Genomic DNA, 20,022 nt, shown 5'->3' on the forward strand with positions numbered 1-20,022 from the left:
ACGTACACACGTTGATGAATAAACTTTCTGAAGAAGATCGATACCGTATGAAATCTCTTTCTTGAAATTCGGACGAACCTCTCCCCGTAGGTACCCACCTAACATCATCGAAGACGTCGGGAGCGCGCGTGGAACGTTCGTAGGAAGCGGGACGACGAAAATATATAGGTATATGGTAACGTACAGCCTTTGGGTTGGTCACATTAGGAATCTCGTTTCTGTAGGAGCGTTCTTACACGTGGTAATAATAGTAGGAAGTAAATGGAAAGAAATGGCAATTATCCCGAGAGAGAAATGGGGAGTCTCGTGGATTTCGATGATTTTCAAACGTGTTATGGAACCCGATACCTCGAGTGACTTTCCCCCGTGAACCGTCGCTCGGTTCCCTCGATATTGACGAACAACAATCGTCACCTAAACGTATTACAGCCACCGGTACGTTCACCCGGTCTAGCTCGCTAAAATCTGACCCTCTGGTGCATTGAAACATTGCAAAATCCACGCACAACGCGTGTCCAAAGTTTCGACTACTTACGTTCAACACGGATCCCTCGTTTGGACTAGATCGATTTGCAGAGAATCGACGCAGAACTGACTCGTCATCTTGTACATTGTCTACCATATATCGCTACGTTGACGTTCGTAAAAACAACGGGTCACGTTAAATTTCCTACTACTATAATTCGTTCAATACTAATACACCAAGATCTCCACTTAACCTCGTGTCGTCCATACCCCAGTTGCGTATCAATTTGTCTAAACTCGAGGGAACGTAAAAGCGATTATTCTGTCCACGTTAACGTACAACATCTGGAGAGACCACTATCTACGTTTCGTCGCGAGGTAGTCTCTATCAGACTCTAGAGACCACGTTTTATAATACTCGAAATCCGCGAGACTCGTTCCTCGAGCAATTACCAAAGAAAGCTACTGAACGGTATCCGTGGTCGTTGAACCACAGCCCGGTTTACGGTGGTTGCTGAGAGGCGGTGTTGAAGTAACTGGCCCTTTGGTTCCTGTACTGAGAAGCGACAACGGCCTGGGGGTTCGGTATGTGCCGGATACCAAGGTTCGGTTTGATCTTCATCCCGAAACCGGAGATTCTCTGATGCGGTTGCGGTATCCGTAGCGCCACCTTGCTGGCGAGATTCGCGGTGCTGAGCACCAACGGATCCACGTTGTTCTTGTCGGTGATGCATCCGCTGAGCAACGAGACCGCTGCATCGGACAGGGTGACAAGATTCGATTCCTGGCCTCGTCGTTGGTCCAGATTCTTCGTTTTCCCTCTCAACGGGCCACCGGTGGAGGCGATCGCCGGTCTGGTCGGCCTGGTGTTCAACGGTGGTACCGACGAGGCTGTAGAACTGGACGAGGAACAAGGTGACGGTGTAGAGGACGAAGCGGATGACGAATTGGCCAAAGGGTTGAAATTACCGGATAGATTGGCCGAGAGATCGAGAACGTTGTTGTGAACGGTGCCACCGCTGCTCAGATCCAACGGTGTCTCGTACTTGGAGTTGTTCGGTTCCAAGATGGCGCTCGATGCGGCGAAACCGCTCGGTTTCGCGACACGTAACGGTGCCAACGGTGGCGGACCCTTCTTCTTCGGTACCACGTTCACCTGGACAGGTGCAGCGACGACGGTGGCGGTTGCGGTAGCGGTTGCGGCGGTGGTGGTGATGGTGGGTTGTTCCTCCTTCGTTTTCGACATGATGCTCTTCAACGCGTCCCGCATCTGTTTCTCGGCCAGTAGGCTCCTCACACGATTAGCTTTGCTCTCGCGCAGTTGTTTCTCGAGTTTCTCCCGGTCGAGGTTCTCGATCTTCTCGCCGTTGCTCGGGCCTCGTTGTTTCGTTTTGTCGCTCGCTTCGTTCACAGCCACCAGGCCCAATCTGCGCAGGATCTCCTCGTCCTTACGAGGTCGGTCCGCGTCGAGATTCACGGTCGTGTTCCCGGTGTCCGGTTCAACGTCGTCCGATTTCGATCTGCATACGGCCGGGTTCCTCGTTTCGGATCGTTCGGTGACCAGTGACGAGGTCTCCTCGCTCTGTGTGCTTATGTTTTGCGCGATTCGTACCACCTCGTCCGGTATACTGTCGATGATCTCCTCGATCGTTTCCTCTGTGTCGCCACTCGGTGGGTCTTTCGCGACCCCGTCCTCCCTTACCGCGTTGCTGGATCGTTGTTGACCGATCGTCGTCGCTTTGATCTTCTCCCTTCTCACCGCCCTCATCTGCAACAGCTTCTCCTTCGCCTGACCGCTACCTGTACTGGACGTGATCCTCGGCGGACACGGGGTCAACCGTACCTTCAATTTCAGTAGATCCTCGCGCGGTGTGGTCGTGATCTCGGCTATCACGCGTTTGTTGCGCCGTTTTCTACGTTTACGGTGCTCCAGTCTGGCCAGCTCTTTGGTCTTCGTGCTCTCCGTGCCGTGGTTGGTCTGCATCGGCACCAGATCCGGTGTTCGGATCACTGGCGTCACCTCGCAACGGGGTTTCTTCGATTTCGGTTCTTTGTCCCGTTCCAAATTCGTCTCCAGGGACCGCGGTGGCTCCGCGCTGCTCTCCAAGATCCTACAGGCCTCTACCTCGCATTCTCGGCTGGGTTTCGGGCTCGGTGGCGGTGTCGGTGGCCTTTGAATGTTTTCCATGGTCGTTGTGTCCTTGGTCGTCTCGTCGTTGTAAGGGCTGACTCGCGGCACGGGGACAACGTCCAATTTTCGCGCCACATGGTAGAACAGCTTCATCGGCTCCTCCTGGAACGTGACACATCATCGCCTCTCCTGTGCTATCTGACTCTGCGGGGTTTCTATGCTGATCTCGAATCGATTTCTTTTTTTTTTTGCGCAGCTAGGGTAGGTGTCCTGATTACTGACGCTTTAACTCTTATCGATTCTATCAGGTTGTTCGATAAGTTTTAGCGAACGATATATCGGGGTGTTCGGAAAGTCATTTTGTTCTCCATAATGAAGAATATGTAATTTAGTAAAATGTTTGTACGCTTTGAAAATATCGTGTTTCATTTTCATAAAAAAAAAAATGAAATGACTTTCCGAACAACCTAATAATTTACTTTGTAGATTAATTGAGCAATTGGTAGGTAAAAAATTAATTAAGGAGTGCAAAGAAAGGAGTTTGGTTATTTTGGAAGTTGACTAAAAATCAATATACTGTGGAGCATAATGTTCATTTGTCGTTCGATACAACTTATTGAACAACCTATTGTATCGAGTGTGGCTCGATATACTCGTCATATATTTTAGACCAGCTTCAATGTCGAGTGCAGCTCAACACAACTAGCTTACTGCTTAATAAAAATGAAAAATATATTTCATAGACACTCTGCACTGTCGCGATACAACGTTTTATTAAAACCCTCTGTTTTTTGTCTACTTTGTAAATTAATTGAGGAGTTGGTAGGTAAAAAAAAATAATTAAGCAGTACAAAGTAAGGAATTCGGTTACTTTGAAAGTTAACTGAAAATCGTCCAACACTCGAGCACAATGTTCATTAAGGTTTCTTTTATTTGTGAAAATTTTTGTAAACGTTGAATATGACGGATTAATTACCAATTGATCGAGAATGGAAATGATTCTTAGGTATCACGATAATTTTCATAATTTCTACTTACGTAAGTTGCTTTTTTACAAATTGCAAATTTAATATCGAAATCAATTATTGTACATTATTCCGTTATTGAATAAAATAATTTAAACGACAGTTATAGGAACACTGACACTTATTGGAACATTTACCTTGGATCGTAAATTTTTTTTTATCAATTAATTTGATCACGAATCGATTTTCTCCAGATAGAATAGTATCGATAATAAAAAATAGAAACAATTTTAATTTTTTCCAAGAAAATCTGATCGTATGTATAAATAAGATGTGTTGGACATACTATTTGTGAATCAATTTTTTTACACAAATAGATCAGTTTTTTTAATCGATTTTTTAGTAAATCAATTTTCAAACTTTCGATCCACATCGAATAAAAAAAAATCGATTTTTTCCAACAAGAATTGACATCCCTATTTCGATGTGTGTAAAATCAGGGGGGTAATTTCGGCCATCTTTATTTTCGTTATGGAAAACGCGTTAATCAACTTATTAAATAGTTACGTTAAGGAGAGGCAACTCTGATGACCTTGACCTTGACACATATCAAGAACACTCACTCGAGAAACACACGATAGGTTTCAATCGTCACTCGTTATCCGTGGCTGTTATCGACTCAACGAGTTATTGTTCATTAAAAATGAAAGACGACGAAAAATCCATTTTGCGATAGAATTTGTCCCCGTTTCGGTAAACACAAAGTTCTTTTAGAAGGGATCGTTGTCCAAAACAATAATAACGTGCCAAGTAGTGTCACTCGACCTTATAGTCGTTGAATCATATTTCTAAAGATTTTGTTAAAAAAATTACTTTTTTCCAGAGACCTTTAAATATCAGTCGACCTAGTTGTCGTTGAAATATATTTTACTAAGACAATTTCAAAGATTTTCTTACAAATATTATTTTTTTCCAGAGACCTTTAAACATCAGTCCATCTAGTTTGAATTATATTCCATTAAGATGATTTTCAAAGATTTTCTTACAAAAATTATTATTTTTTTCTAGAGACATTCAAGTGTCGTTTGACCTAGTTTGAATTATATTCCATTAAGACGATTTCAAACATTTTGTTGCAAAAATTATTATTTTTCTTCTAGAGACATTCAAGTGTCGTTTGACCACGTTATTGTACCTTGTAAAATTAATTTCAAAGTTACCAAAAATTTGTATTCTTTTACAGAGACCTTTGGATTACCCAATTCGTTCAAATTGTTCATTTTATTTTGTTTCTCGTTTCTCGAGAGAGAAAGATTTTCCAGTTTCTATTTATACGTTGCTCGAATGAATACCAATCGCGAATTTATGACAAAAAATCAACTTTACGATGTTCGACCGTTATTAATTTTTCATTATCGGGGAGAAACTGACTTGCCTCGGTGCACGTCGTTTTACACGGTCGTTAACGGATGATTTGTTTAAAATACCAACACGTGGGCGGAGAAAGGACACCTCCTTGCAACACGATGCTACATTGGCAGTAACAATGACACTGGATGAGCAGTAAAACTGCTCTTTATCCGGCCACGGCCTACGGTACAACCACGGTTCGTGTATTGTTTATAGGTAGCTATACCACCTACCTACCTATCAACACATCACACTGATCGGTGACCATTAGTCACCGATTAATACGTACCATAAGTGTATACGTTGTTGTACCTCTGACAGTAGCCTTCGTTAACACAGTGTTTTAATATTAGCAGCCAATGTTTCGTAAACTTTTGATTTTAACTCGTTTTAAATATTTCGACGAATTTGCAAAACTTTATATTGTCGATACTATCATTGATCCAATAATAATAATAATAATAATAATAATAATAAAAATAATAATTAAAAAACCGCTAAAGTATAAGGGTTATCCAGAAAGTAATATTCTTTTTGAGATAATAACAACTATACGATCACATTTTTAAAAGTTTTCACTCGTAAGACACTAACTCTAATATTTGGAAACTATTAAATAATATTACTCTTATTAGTAATTCTATAAAATAACAAGTACATAGATAAACTATCGAATAGTTCTACTTTTGACTCCGTGATATACAAAATCTTAAAAAAAAAACAAAATTTGAAACTTTAACACGTTCAACGTCACGGTGGTCACTTGTGACCGATACTTCAAAGTTACAACGATACTCTAAAGTACTTACAAGCCACGAATTCTAATATTTGGAAACTTTTAAATAATATTACTCTTAGTAGTAATTCTATAAAATAACAAGTACATAGACAAACTATCGAATACTTCTACTTTCGACTCCGTGATGTAGAAAATCATATAAAATCAGAACTTGAAACTTGAACACGTTGAACGTCACGGTCACTTGTAACCGACGCTCTATAACACTTACAAGTCACGAACTCTAATATTATACTTGCAAACTTTTAAATACCATTACTCGTATCAGTAATACTATATTACCAATAAGTCAACGTACCAAAGATATCGATACAAAAAAAAACTTTTAAAACTCCAATCGTACAATTATCTCAAACCCGATATTACTTTCCGAACGACACCGGATATAAGGAAACCATTAGACTCACTCTCTTCCAGCCGAATATCCGTGCAAGGTCCAGGAGTGTCCAAGAATGATCCAGTACTATCGTTTTCGTGACACCGTGTCCCTCGTCGTCGTACTTCTGGCACATCATCTCTATCGTGTTCACGCTCGTTCCTTGCGAATTGCTCTCCTCCCAGCCTCTCTTCAGCATCAGGAGTCTGACCAGGTGTCGAACCGTAACACCGGCCGGACACTTTAGGTATCTGGTATTCCTCACCCGGATCGTGTCTTCGTGTTTCGTTTGGTCTTGGCTCGTAACGTTCCGTGACCCGTCGTGGTTTTCCGGCGAGCGAGCCCGCGCCTCGTCTTCCGGTTCGTCGAGCTCGCACAGGCTCAGACTGACGAAATCGTCCAAGGTCAAGTCGAGGGCACCCAACGGTGGGACCAAAGGTGGACATTGCGGGTTCACCAGCCGGAAGTGACGCCTCCGTTCGAGCTCGGACCGGAAGAGGCCCGGTACCACGAGATAGACCAGTTGTTGTAGCTTCACGTCCGGCAGGAGTGGTGGAGACGTAGCTACGTTGCATACGGGACACGCTCGTGCACCGCTGCTCAACCGTCTGACTATGCAACCTCTGCAAACTGAGCGTCGTCCATTCTTGTATTTTACGTTCGTCGAGTCTGTTACAGTTTTAGGTTTACATTGGGAATTGTTTAGGAAGAGAAATTATATTCTCAACGTCGTTTATTCTTTTTCGTCTTTTAAGAATTGAGAGTCGTTCATCTTATATTTTACGTTCGTCGAGTCTGGTTTAGTTTTAGTAAATTAGGAATTGTCCAAGAAGAGAAATTATACCCCTAACGTCGTTTACTCATTTTCGTCTACTAAAAATTGAAAGTCGTTCATCTTATATTTTACATTTGTCAAGTCTGTTACAGTTTTAGGTTTACATTGGGAATTCTTTGGGAAGAGAAATTATATTCTCAACGTCGTTTACTCTTTTTCGTCTTTTAAGAATTGAGAATCGTCCATTCTTGTATTTTATGTTTGTTGAGTCTGTTACAGTTTTAGGTTTACATTGGGAATTGTTCGAGAAGAGAAATTATATTTTCAACGTCGTTTATTCTTTTTCGTCTTTTAAGAATTGAGAGTCGTTCATCTTATATTTTACGTTCGTCAAGTCTGGTTTAGTTTTAGTAAATTAGGAATTGTCCAAGAAGAGAAATTATACCCCTAACGTCGTTTACTCATTTTCGTCTACTAAAAATTGAAAGTCGTTCATCTTATATTTTACATTTGTTAAGTCTGTTACAGTTTTAGGTTTACATTGGGAATTCTTTGGGAAGAGAAATTATATTCTCAACGTCGTTTACTCTTTTTCGTCTTTTAAGAATTGAGAATCGTCCATTCTTGTATTTTATGTTTGTTGAGTCTGTTACAGTTTTAGGTTTACATTGGGAATTGTTCGAGAAGAGAAATTATATTCTCAACGTCGTTTATTCTTTTTCGTCTTTTAAGAATTGAGAGTCGTCCATCTTGAATTTTACGTTCGTCGAGTCTGTTACAGTTTTAGGTTTACATTGGGAATTCTTTGGGAAGAGAAATTATATTCTCAACGTCGTTTACACATTTTCGTCTTCTAAAAATTGAAAGTCATCCATCTTGAACTTTACGTTCGTCGAATTTGTTACAGTTTTAGGTTTACATTGGGAATTGTTCGAGAAGAGAAGTTATATTCTCAACGTCGTTTACTCTTTTTCGTCTTTTAAGAATTGAGATTTGTTCATCTTATATTTTATGTTCATCGAGTCCGTTTTAGTTTAGTTTTAAATCAATCTACAGTCAAGGCTACCTAACCTTTGCTTCTTTAAAAGTGAAACTTGTTGAAGAAGAGATTACATTCTCAACGTCGTTTACTCTTTTTCGTCTTCTACAAACTGAAAGTCATCCATCTTGAATTTTACATTCGTCAAGTCCGTTTAAATTTTACATCGATCTATAGTCAATTGTACCTATCTTTTGCCTCTTTAAAATTGTCACTTGTAAAAAAAGAAAACTTACACCTCAACGTCGTTCACTCTTTTTCATTTTCTAATAATCGAAAGTCATCCATCTTGAATTTTACAAAAATACTTTTTAACATATTATTTACACGAATTCCTATTTTGCAAAACTGTTTGGAAACTTAAATTCGTTATTCAAAAGTACGCAATTTTCGCTCAAGCAATTTGTTTCTACGTCTCGTCGTTTTTAAACTATCGAGGAAAGTGTGTTTCTCCTCCCCAAAATTTGAGGGTGGATTTCACCCCCTAGAATTTATATAGTAACGGATAATAAAAAAAAATACGTGTCAAATATTTTTCTAAGAACTATATTACACGTGAATTTCGTTAAAATCGACGATTTTCACTTAAATAATCTCCCTTGTCATTTAGGATGCAACTTTACTCGCGCGTCGATACAATATTTTACCGCAAATTTCACCCTGCCGATGAAATCTCTACCGAGTCGATTCCAGCGAATTAGAGCACACGATAGGGAGAAGGGGGTGGTTAGTCACCCTCTTCGAATTTAGACACCCCCAGAGAGCAGAGCGAACGTACAAGCTGTTTCACGCGTGGTTCATTCCATGCCGAATTGGATGCACTTTGGTGCATTGTTTCGGATTCGACTGAAATTTTGATGCACGTAGTCTTTAGCGATATTTAACCTTCGTGATACCGATGTACCTGTCTGGGTCAAAACAGACCCGTAACTCGACCTTCCTTGCACAAATAGAAGATTTTCCAATAAGAATGCTTGTACGATTTACACGAGTAACTGCATTATTTAGAGTACCTTTATACTATAATCAATACATACCTACTTTTACTATAAAAATAAATGCAAAATCTGGAAGTAGTCCACATATTGATACAAACTATTCCATAATAATTATTCCACGTATTGTAATTGTATATGAATTTATTCCACGTACTATAATTTTTCTCAACCGAATTAGATTCGTAGACGTATCTATGGTTTAATGTTGAAATGAAACAATTTTGAATCTTTTAAATTTTGCATTGTTCTTCGATCCCACCTTCGAAGTAGAAAATTTTGGTTTCGTTCATAAAAAATTCGTTATTCGTCGTTATTACGTATATTCGTTTTTCCAAAAGCTGCCCAAAGCTGACACTGCTGGTAAACAAATACATTTACCAATATAAAGAGAAAAAAGAAAACAGTGATTTTGTGCAGTGAAAATGCATCAGGATTCGTTCCAAAGGACTTTCCCTTGGCAACTTTCCTATGGAAAATCGAGCGAAAAGACATAAATCGATCCTTAATTAACAATAATACCTGCGTGTTCTCGAAATTTACTTTATTATTTTTCGATGTTCTGGAAATTTATTACTCTCGAAATTTACTCGATCGTTTCACTCTCAAACTTATTAAACTTATCAAATGTTGTAATTGCAACAGCTGACGGTGAAATTTTCGCAAGATCGCGATCGTTTCTCGAATTGTTTCAAAAATTGCAACAACGACCGACGAAATTTAATTCTTATCGCGCGCATCATTGATTTCGTTCGTTCGTTGCAAGCGATGCAGCAAGGTCAGCGACAAGTTGCGGGTATATTGTTCAAAGTTTTACGATATTCTAATTGCGTCGACGTTGTCGTATCGGTAAATCGTTATTTCGCTCGATAACGTACGCTTCGTAACGCCTGCGCATTTTATCCTCGTTGAACTATGACAGAAACAATTGTCGAAACAATAAAGATACAAGTGTATATCACGCTACAAACATCCACAAACATCTCGTGTCAAAATATTACCACATGTTTGCCACTACGTTACAATTAATAGATCGTTCGATAAGAAATTAAGCTAAGTCATTTTATTTTTCCAAAGACGATACAACTTTTGATGAACATGTGTGAAGTATATTTACAGTTCAAAGTTGAAGTATCAGTATTTTTTTTCCAATGGAAAAAAAGACAAAACATACCGAACAATCTAGTATTATGATATTTTGAGTACAATATTACTCAAGTATACCCTGCAATTTTTCCAAACTTTACACTTAATTTTTGTTTCATAATTAATTGACCATCAAAAGAGATCACGGATTTGAATCCCAGACAAAATATGACCAGTCTCCTATGTTTGTCCCTGTGACACAATTATTGTCAATAACGATGCTCTATTATTCAAGTATACTCATTTTTCCAAATTTTACATTCATTTTTCTCATAAGTGACTAGCCATCTACGGCTAGAATTTCGAATACGATCGTCGTACGTTTAAAGATTCGCTCCCTGATGTTTAGACATGTATTTCTGAATCAAGCTGTGTGGACCAATGGGAAACGAGAAGGTGAAACACTACCTACGAGCTAAACGATGCAATGGACAAGGAGAATCGTTGTTTCGCTCATTCCTTAAGTTCTTGGAGATCAAAGTGCATGGTAGTAATTTTCAAATATCAGTGGATAATTTAGAAATTTGTAAAATACAGGAAATCATAGACGTAGGATTGTCTCATTGTATTGATAAAATATAACGATGTTTGGTAAAATTTTAAATATCTAAGTACATTGGAAATTTCTTAAATAAAATTAATTCTCGTTCTTGAATAATGTTTAATATCGTGCAATGGTCACGTTACGAGTTAAAATAAAGTTCAATATCGCGGTGTAAAAAGTAGAAATGTTCGTTAATTTGTCGATGTGTCTGTTACTTTATAGTACTCTTAACGAGAATAATGCTATTTAAAAGTTTACAAGTATTTGAGCTCGTGTCTGTACGCGCTTTGGAGAATCGTTGTAACTTTAAAACGACGCTACCCAGGGACCACCGTGTCGTTTAACGTGTCAACCAATAATAATCAAGAATCTGAAAAGTGGAAGGGGGCTAGGTGGAGCGGGCGACCGATGCCCGTTTGCCCGTTGCGTCTTTTGGCTCGCGGGTAGTGTTTCATTTCCTCGTTTACCAATAGTGGCTGCTCCGAAGCGTTACGACGCGAAACGATTCACGCGAGAAGTAGATACGGTCGTTCGTGGCACGACGCACGCGCGTCGGACCGATTTACGTTACCGAACACGTCCGAACCGAGTTCCTCGGTAGTTCCGAGTCACCTCGGACGCGTTCGTGGGAAATCGGGCTCGAGCTGCGCGACCGAACGTACACGAGCACCGTAACGTCCCGAGTGTGTTCCGAAACGTCTCTCGGGCGTTTGTTTCGCATCGTCGGCCGATATATCGCGTATGTTCGAACACCGGTGCGTCTTTCCATTGCAAATGAATGCTAATGAGAGGATGACACGCGATTCGGGACGCGCGGTGAATCCTTCCGATCGATTCGCGCGGAGAGCGAGAATTTCTTTTCTTTTTTTTTTTTTTTGATTTATGGAAAAAGAATACTAACAAGAATGGAGGCATTCCACGAGCGTCGTTGCGTCAATGAGGTAGCCCCTGCAGAGAGGACACACGATATGTTCGTTCAAGTCTTTAACCAGCGGCTTCTCCTTCTCCGTTGCCTCCATGTCGCTGTTCGGTTCTGAAACAGCTGTGCGATCCGAACGTTAATTCGCGGCTACCGGACACCCAGCAGCGACGATTGGAACAAGAAAAACATATTGCTTTCGATAATCCGCGAGGCGTCGCACAGTGGAGTACTCGAGACGAAAATCTGAGCAAAATTATTTTAAAATATGATCGATCTTCAAGTTATCGTAAATTCTATACATTATATAGAAGTTCTATATACGTCGTAAATTCTATTTCAATTTTCGAAGCTCGAACCGTCTATTATATTTTTCAAATCTACAACGTGGATTCCGTTCCATTAGTGGACGAATAAAGAAAAAAAATAAATATTCGTGTACACTGTTTTTCGTACCGCTACCAGTGATAACGCGAGAACTTACAATAGTGACAACTTACGTCGAATAAAAAAATAAATGTTCCTGTACTATTTATCGGATACACGATTATTTAAATTGATAAGAAAAATGGTGCTAAATTTTGGAAATGGACTTTTGGTCAATTTTTCGGGAGAAAACTCCACCGTGGTTTGTTTCCCTGGCGAGCGACGACGCGCGCGTTTATTTTACGCGCACGTTGCGTGTAGATACACGTGGTGTGGTTAGCGCGAGTTCACGCGCATCGTCGCGATATTCGTTTCGTCCGCGGGGACAGGATCTTTCGGTTGTCTCTCGCTTTATCTAAAATTAAATCGTGTAACGGTCGCGTTAATACCGACCGCCTACGCGTCGATACGCTTCCTAATAACGGCCGGGAGGATTCCTCAAAATGCCGGTAGTGAGCGTGCGCGTGTGCACGTAATTGGGTTAGCGCGTACGCACACGCGAACCGGCGATTTCCATTTTACGGCGAGGACTCGTACGCGCGCCGCCGATATATTTAGAATAATGAAATATCTCGTGGTAGTCCGGGGGAAGAAACGAGTTACGGCGGGACTTTAAGGTCTATCTCTTAAAGGGGATGTTTTCTCTCCGCGGTCTCCCCTTCCTCGTGGCGGAGAAGCATTCGATAATATTTTCGATCGAGCAACGCGCGCGCGCGCGCGCGCGCGCGCGCGCGTGCGTCCGCCGGTGGGTGTCGCGCGCGAGTGAATCGCGCATTCGCTCGAGCTATGCCGGCTCGCGCGCGCCAAAATCGCTCCGCGGCCGGTCGTCGACGAGTCGGGTTCGTCGTCGAAGATATTTTCCACGGGACCCGTTACTCGAGCATAGATCGTTCCCCTCGCTCGCAACGCAAATAGATTGCATAACTCCGTATGTTTGTCGGTGCCCGTTCGCTCGTACGACGCTTCTTTCCGCCTTTTTCCCGTTAACGACCACCGGTGGTGTGGTGACCCGTGGTCTGCGCGAACGCGCCAACGGTTTTCGAGAAAACGTTTCGCCCCGCGGTCGAACGCGTCGTCGGTGTCCTTCGGTTTATAAATATTCCGGTTTATTCGAAGACACGGCGGGGAATGCGTTCGACGCTCGCCGATACAAAGTATCTCGGATCGGCGGTATCGCGACGAGGGACAAACGCGCGCCGAACAATCGAGGTTCCACGCGCGGAAGAGACGGACGTCGGTGGCTTGGAAAAACTAGGTTTTTAGGGCTCGTATCGAGAGATCTCCCGCGCGATACAACATTAGGCCGACGCGCAACGATGCGACGATTTTTCCGTGGCTCGAGCACAGAATATTTCACGTCCGGAATATTTCGGCGGTGAAGACAAGAGCGTGGACGATGAATGATCCGAAAAGTAATTCGGAAACTCGGGTTCGGCGCTCGCGTGAAAAACAATTCGCGTTCACCAACCCGATAAACACAGCCAAGTGGCACTGCGCATGGCGAAACGAACCGGGCGGAAAGAAAAGCTCCCGACCACCTGCGTCGGCGGTGACACGGTCGACTATTTCGCGTTCAAGCGATTTCGGTTCGCGAACGATACGCCAAGGACGGGAACACGACGGAGACACGAAGTGGGGTCACCCGGGAATGGCAGGGGCAACGAGGAGGTGGTAGAGGAGAGGGTGATAGAGGGAGAGGGAGAGGGAAAGGGAGAGTAGAAGGGCCTCCGGACTCGAACTTGAGAAAGGTCTGGCGCCGTGCCGGGAGAAACCGAATTCGTTCGCGGTGTTCCATGCGAGCGGTATCTCGAGGGAGTCGCGATCTCGATTTTTCATCGGTCGGACGAACGAGAATTCGTTCTCGATTCCGGTCACGTACCGCGCTCTCGACGACCGTCGAGGCCGCGTAAGCGAATCACGGAGAAATAATATCCGATCGCGAGAACGTCCAAAGTCACCGTCGTCACGGCGAAAACGACGCACGTTGATCGGTGTTCGCACACAAGGCCGACTATTTTTCACCTAACCTATGTCGCTGACTGGATCGTACTTTGTTTGCACGAACAAACGTGCGCGAGGTTGCGCACCCTCGCGAGATCCGATTCGCGAAGGATTGAGGTTAACTGTCGAAAAGGAAACGCGCAAAGGAAAAATTCGGGCGAGAAATAACTCTCTGGTTCGTTTTGACGCGTAAAAAGCGTCCCGGCAGTCGTCGGTAGAAATACAAGGACGCTCGCGAGTTCGTTACGGGATCGCGCTCGGTCGGTTACTCGCGGCGTTAACCGGCACTGGTTGTTTACCAAACTTCCTTATCTCCTGCGCGGGCCCGTGTCCTTTCCTCCTCGCGTCCGACATTCTCTCGCACGTTGTTCGCGCCTCGTTCGATCCACGAGTTCGCCGCGTCTCTCCGGCGATTAATACGCGGACCGCGAGCAGCACGGTGGCTATTCCAGGCGACAGGATCTCGCGGATGTAGCATCGCGGCGTTGGCGGCGCTCCTATCTCCCGGTAGAGAATCGCGAGCACACCGTGGAGCGATACCGGGGATCGTTGGGCGATTCGCGCGACCACCACGCGTTTCAGGGGCGGTATAGAGTGGCTTACCGGACGTGTGTAGGTGCTTACCAGCTAAGCGAGAGAGACGATCGTCGTGGCCAGCGAGCTGCCGTCCCGGCTGGCAGCGGAACGTAGCAGCGGACGTGGCAACGACGGTGTTCTTGGTTGCCGTATCGGTTCTCGCGGTGCAGCGGCCGAGGAGAGGTGGCAACGCCGCTCCGTCCGTCGGCGTGCGGCGCCCCGAGGCTCTCTCGCGATAGCGCGCTCGTCGTCGCTCACGCCGTCGCACTCCTCGCCACGGCCGTCGTCACGAACCCGTGACCGCGAGCAATCCTGATAACTTGCACGCCGCGAGCTACGTACCATCACGTCCCTGCCGACTGCGAGCACAGCGCCGCGCACATGTCCGTACGACGACTTCGACCCGATTCCCTCCTTCTCCTTTCACGTCGGTTTCTTCCTTCCTTCCTTCCTTCCTTCCTTCCTTCCTTCCTTCCTTCCTTCCTTCCTTCCTTCCTTCCTTCTTTCCTTCCTTCCTTCCTTCCTTCCTTCCTTCCTTCCTTCGCCGTTCGCGCTCCCTCCCTCCCTTTCTCGCTAGCGCCTACGCTCTTCGCCCTTCCCCACCCCGTTCTCGCTCTTCTTTCGTCTCTATGTTTTCCTCGTACGCGAGATCTCGGTCTCGTCCTACGATCGTATCGGTAAGTTGCGCGTCGTCACTACCGTTTTCGCGCGTCACGTTCTTCTACGTCGCGGTCTCGTCCTCGTCGTGTCGCGGTCGCCGTGGTCGTCGTCGTCGTCGTCGACGTAGTTGTCGATCGACCGGTGGGTCGGTAGGCGCGCGCGCGCGCGCTCACGCTCTCTCGCTCGTCTCTCGTCTCTTCGTTCCTCCTTCTGCCGTACGACGATCTTTCCCTGTCTCGCGCGCCTCTTTCGCGCGTCTCTGTCGCTCTCTTGTTGCTTCCCTTCTCCGCGGGGGGTACCGTCCCTCGCGACTCAACGTTAACGTAACCGCTCTCTCGGCCACGACTCGATTCGCTGCACTCGGCCGACTCTCGAACGAGCGCGACGATACACGATGATATCGCGAGGCGGTGGCGGTTGCGGTGGTGGCGGCGACGGCGACGGTGGCGGGTGCGACCGGCGAGCGGAGCAAGTGTGCGCAGCGGTGGCGCCGAACTGCGGCCGTAGCCGTTGCCAGATTTCGATACGGCGCGATTAGAACGACGCTGCACGGAAACGACGGGAAGACACGGCTCTGTCGCGTATCGACCCCGCCTAAACCCCGCCTCGCTGCGACGGAGTCGCACGAATAACGCCGACCGTCGGCGAGCGTCGACGAACCTGCCCGTTTCCCTTTTCCTCGATCCCCGTGTCCTTTTCCGCGATTCCCTACCTATCCTCTTCGTGCCCCCCCTCCCCCGACTCTTCCTCCGATCGGGCTACTCGACGTACCCCGTACCCCTCCGTGCCCCATCGAATCAACGAATTCCAACGATCTCGCCACGGATCGCGCGCTCACGGCCGTTCGAACGTTCGTCGCGACGATCGATCGCGAAACGCGTTCGCATCGTTTGTACGCAACGCCGATGAACGCACCGACGTCGCGCGAGACGTTCGCGCTCGTGGCTCCGAGGGCACGGGGCCACACCCGAGAAGGAACACGGTATCCTTCGCGAACGAACCGTCGCTAATTGCGAACCGTTTCGCAACGGGTACGGCACCTCGGTGCGAATTGTCGCGACGTCTCGAAGACACACAGCGCACGTCTAGCGTGGCGAGTCTCGTATCTTTCGGCGGTTACCCCCTCCCCTTGCCGCGGGAACGCAACTTCGTGCGTCGAGATGGTCGGTCCACGGGCCAACGATCGGTGAGTGTAAATTGTCCGAAACGAGCGCGTTCCTCGTGTCTGGAAATGTAAGCGGAACAGAAACCCTCTTCGGCCAATCAGCGCGAGAAACTCGTTGGACCGATACATACGCGTACGTCGCCCGAGCGTACGGTCCCTTTCCAACGTCGCTCTAATTATTGGACGCATCGAGTACCGTCGCTGCGCACCAAGCGTAAAAAGAAGCTTTCGAGCAACACCGCCGTGTTGCGAACGCCGACTCGTCCGTGCCGCAATAAAAGTATATCGACGAGCCGCGCACGATAAATGCGGGGGGAACGCGTTCGACAGTGGCACCGCGTGCTACATAGCGAACTACGGTGCATCGTCGGCGGCGTGGCCGCTTGTTATTGGGTCGCTGGACGCGTAACGTCCTTTCCTTTCCGATCAAACTTCGCGCACCGTAAGCGGGTACGCGTCTTCATCGCGACGAAAGCCTAGGAACACGCTACGAAAGCTCGACGAGCGCGCTGTCGATGGACGAGGCCCCGTGTCGCGCCATGGCGCGCTCGTAACGGCAATTATCGACGATCAAGTTCTAGTACGCTCTCAGAGGGTGGATCGTTGTTAGGAGAGAACGTGGAAACGGACAGGTAGTTCGCGGTGCGTTGTTCCCGTGACAACGTAGAGAATCTAGATACCTGTACGGGTATCTCTACGCGTTTGTACAACGAGCGCAACGTTGGTTAGAATCGTAAAGGTGACCCACAAATTTCCATACGGGGTTAAGGTTATATTGTTAACGTGTACGATACGGTCAGACGTACGATCGTATTTCGATTGGTCAATTCCGTTGATTCTTAACGGAAGTAACCAGACGATCGTGAAATTCAAGCTTGATTTGTTTTTATTTTTTTTATATTTTTGCAACTGATTATTAACACAAACGCTCCAATCGGTCGTCGAATCGATGCAAGTTCAAATTATTCTCACGTTTTTACACTCCGTATTGTTCCACGCATTTTTAACACAAACGCTACTATTTGTCGTAAATTTGTCGTAAGTTAAAAATATTTTCACATTTTTACAATCCATCTCGTTTCATCCATATCGACTTTCAACACGAAAACTGCGATCGGTCGTAAAATCGATGCAAGTTCAAGGTATTTTCGATACTTTTACATTCCTAAGGCCGATATCGTAGCGCGCGATTAATTTTTAACGAAAACGCTACGATTGATTATCCAATGCGAAGATACCCAGTCGCTCGAGACTCGTGGCATTGCTCGAAGCAAAGGTTCGCGGGTTTAGTCCGCTTTAGCGTTCACGGCCGCAGTTCATGCGCCAACCATGCTGAGAGATTTATCATCATCGATTATTAAGCTGTCCTTTATATTAAACGTTTCGTTCCGCGAGCGGTAGACAGTTCTTAACCTAGAATAGAAGTTGAATACCTGGTTGTAACGAACTGGTGAACTCCGATTCGAAATCTACGTGAAAGGTTGTTTGGTTATTGAAATTTTTTAACGTGCGATGTAACGATCGGTGACGTTACCGTCGGTGGAGGTACGCGATTTACAAGCGTAAAAGATGGATCTCTTTCGCGTCGTGAACGTCACGTTTTTCTCGGTAGCTTCTTACGGGAAGTGTCACGTTTCGCGAGCGGTATACCTTATATACTAGTCCTTAACCTAAAATGGTAAACTACCTATGTAGATAAGTATATATTAGGTGTCTAAGTAGGTGAGTATCTCTAGGTACCTATACCTGCCAGGGAGTAAAACTCGGACTCGGTGATCGATATTTTTCAAAAAGATCGATTAGCTATTAGAATTATCTATCGCGCAAATTACCTAACGATTAATAACATTACTGCTCCGAAAGAATAATTTGTGGATAAAATTTCTATTCTTTATAGTTTTTTACGGTAAATCTCGTTCCATGAACGATAGATGGTCTTTAATCTAAAATAGTGTGCAGACACTTGGGTAATCTGGTACCTATATATTTGCACTGGTACCTAGGAAGATAACTACCTATATTAAAGTAGCTACACACTCAAGTATCTAGACCAACCAGAGACTTGACTTAGAATTCAACGATCGGTATTTTTGACAAATATTTCTCGCGTAAAATAACGATAAATCGTATCACTGTTCCGAAAGCACAATTTGTAAGGAAAAAACATTTTTTTTGCATCGTCAAAGTCGCTCTGTTCTTTGTAGCTCCTTGCAAGAACTTTCTGGTTACGCGAGCGCTTTCAGATTTCATCACGACGCTATTAAAGGGGTTAAAATGTTTCGTATAGTCGCTCCAGTGCGGTGAAATGTTTCCAGAAGTTCCATCCGATACCCTGCAATCGATTACCAAAGACACGAGTGACCATCGACATTGTGGTTTTCACAAAATCGGTGACCCGTACGATACCGGCGGCACCGGCTGGTTACAATCTCGCAAGACTGGAAACTCGAACCCCGTATCTCGTAATGTGACAGATTTACGATCCGGTTAATAATTCGAGGCGTTGGTTTCTCCTCGATACGCGTATCAACTTTGCACGGAAATGTGCTAATCTACGCGCGTTCGACCGTGTACAATTCGACGACATCTTTCAGGAAAAATTCGTCTCAATTGGATTGCAATCGTCTTTCTAACTTTATGGTATCCGAATGCATCTATTGAAACTGCTGGAAATAATACTAGTTGGCAGTTTCGTGCGTGAACGAGCGAGGGTGTGTGTGATTCTGTGTGGGTCGTCGATCGAGACGATTAAAACAATTAATATTATATATATAATAGTATTATTAATAATATTGTATAATTATGATAATACTTAATAATAATATCATTAATATTATATATACAATAGTATTATTAAGAATATTATATAATTACTATAATACTTAATAATAATATCATTAATATTGTATATACAATAGTATTACAATAGTACAATACATATATATATATATATACAATAGTATTATTAAGAATATTATACAATCATATTATCACTGTATCAATACTTAATAATATTAACGTATGTGAACTACATTATCCGAAAATCGTTTTTGAAAATGTCTTCATTTTGCTCCAAATATTCCACCGAGATTCATTCGGTGATAATGTTCTTATTTGTGAAGAAGACACTGTAATTGTTGCAAATCGTTCGATTGTTACGTTCGGGAGCAGGACAACGCGCGACAAACACGCAAAATAATCGTAAGTGCATCGCTCGTTATCAGCTGGTGCATCCTATGCAGCGTAGGAAACGCGCGCGTTTCAATGTTCCGCGAAATGTTTCGCATCCTCTTGTTCCGTTTCGCGGGCACACGCTCGTAAAGGCGTCGTCGCTCCGCTTGCGACGGTTACGCATACAAGCGCGCCACCGTCCCCCGATAACACGGCGTCACACAACCGAGCGTACCCCGCATTCGAGAAATATCCAGCGTGCAGGAACGTCGCGCGCCGGTACATCACGAGCCATTGTAAATTTAAATTGTCGCGCTATTTATAGAAGCTGGTAACCGGTTGATCCTGATTGGCCGCACGGTCGACGCTTATCGGCGATGTTTCTTCGAGCGTCGCGCACGGAATCGTCCCGAGTTTTCGGCACGATGTCGCTGGAAATTGAGTCGCCGAGCGTCGCCG

At 44.7% G+C, this 20,022-nt stretch overlaps 1 protein-coding gene across 3 annotated transcripts; it reads right to left on the minus strand.

Moving 5' to 3' along the window:
* Positions 1 to 967: 967 nt before the first annotated feature.
* LOC143153137 (uncharacterized) lies at positions 968 to 15,115 on the minus strand. 3 transcript variants are annotated; one of them, XM_076324012.1, is made up of 5 exons: positions 14,616 to 15,048; positions 11,547 to 11,687; positions 6,178 to 6,776; positions 1,435 to 2,758; positions 1,206 to 1,364 (listed from the first exon to the last, which is right to left on the minus strand). In XM_076324012.1, exons 2-5 carry the CDS (start codon positions 11,662 to 11,664, stop codon positions 1,336 to 1,338), a joined length of 2,070 nt encoding a protein of 689 aa, XP_076180127.1. In that variant the 5' UTR covers positions 11,665 to 11,687; positions 14,616 to 15,048; the 3' UTR covers positions 1,206 to 1,335. The 3 variants fall into 3 exon arrangements, with proteins under 3 accessions (XP_076180126.1, XP_076180125.1, XP_076180127.1); XM_076324011.1 differs by having other exon boundaries at positions 968 to 2,758; positions 14,910 to 15,115; XM_076324010.1 differs by having other exon boundaries at positions 968 to 2,758.
* Positions 15,116 to 20,022: the final 4,907 nt, after the last annotated feature.

This window comes from Ptiloglossa arizonensis, chromosome 12, assembly GCF_051014685.1.
Source record: "Ptiloglossa arizonensis isolate GNS036 chromosome 12, iyPtiAriz1_principal, whole genome shotgun sequence".
In the NCBI taxonomy this organism is placed as follows: domain Eukaryota; kingdom Metazoa; phylum Arthropoda; class Insecta; order Hymenoptera; family Colletidae; genus Ptiloglossa; species Ptiloglossa arizonensis.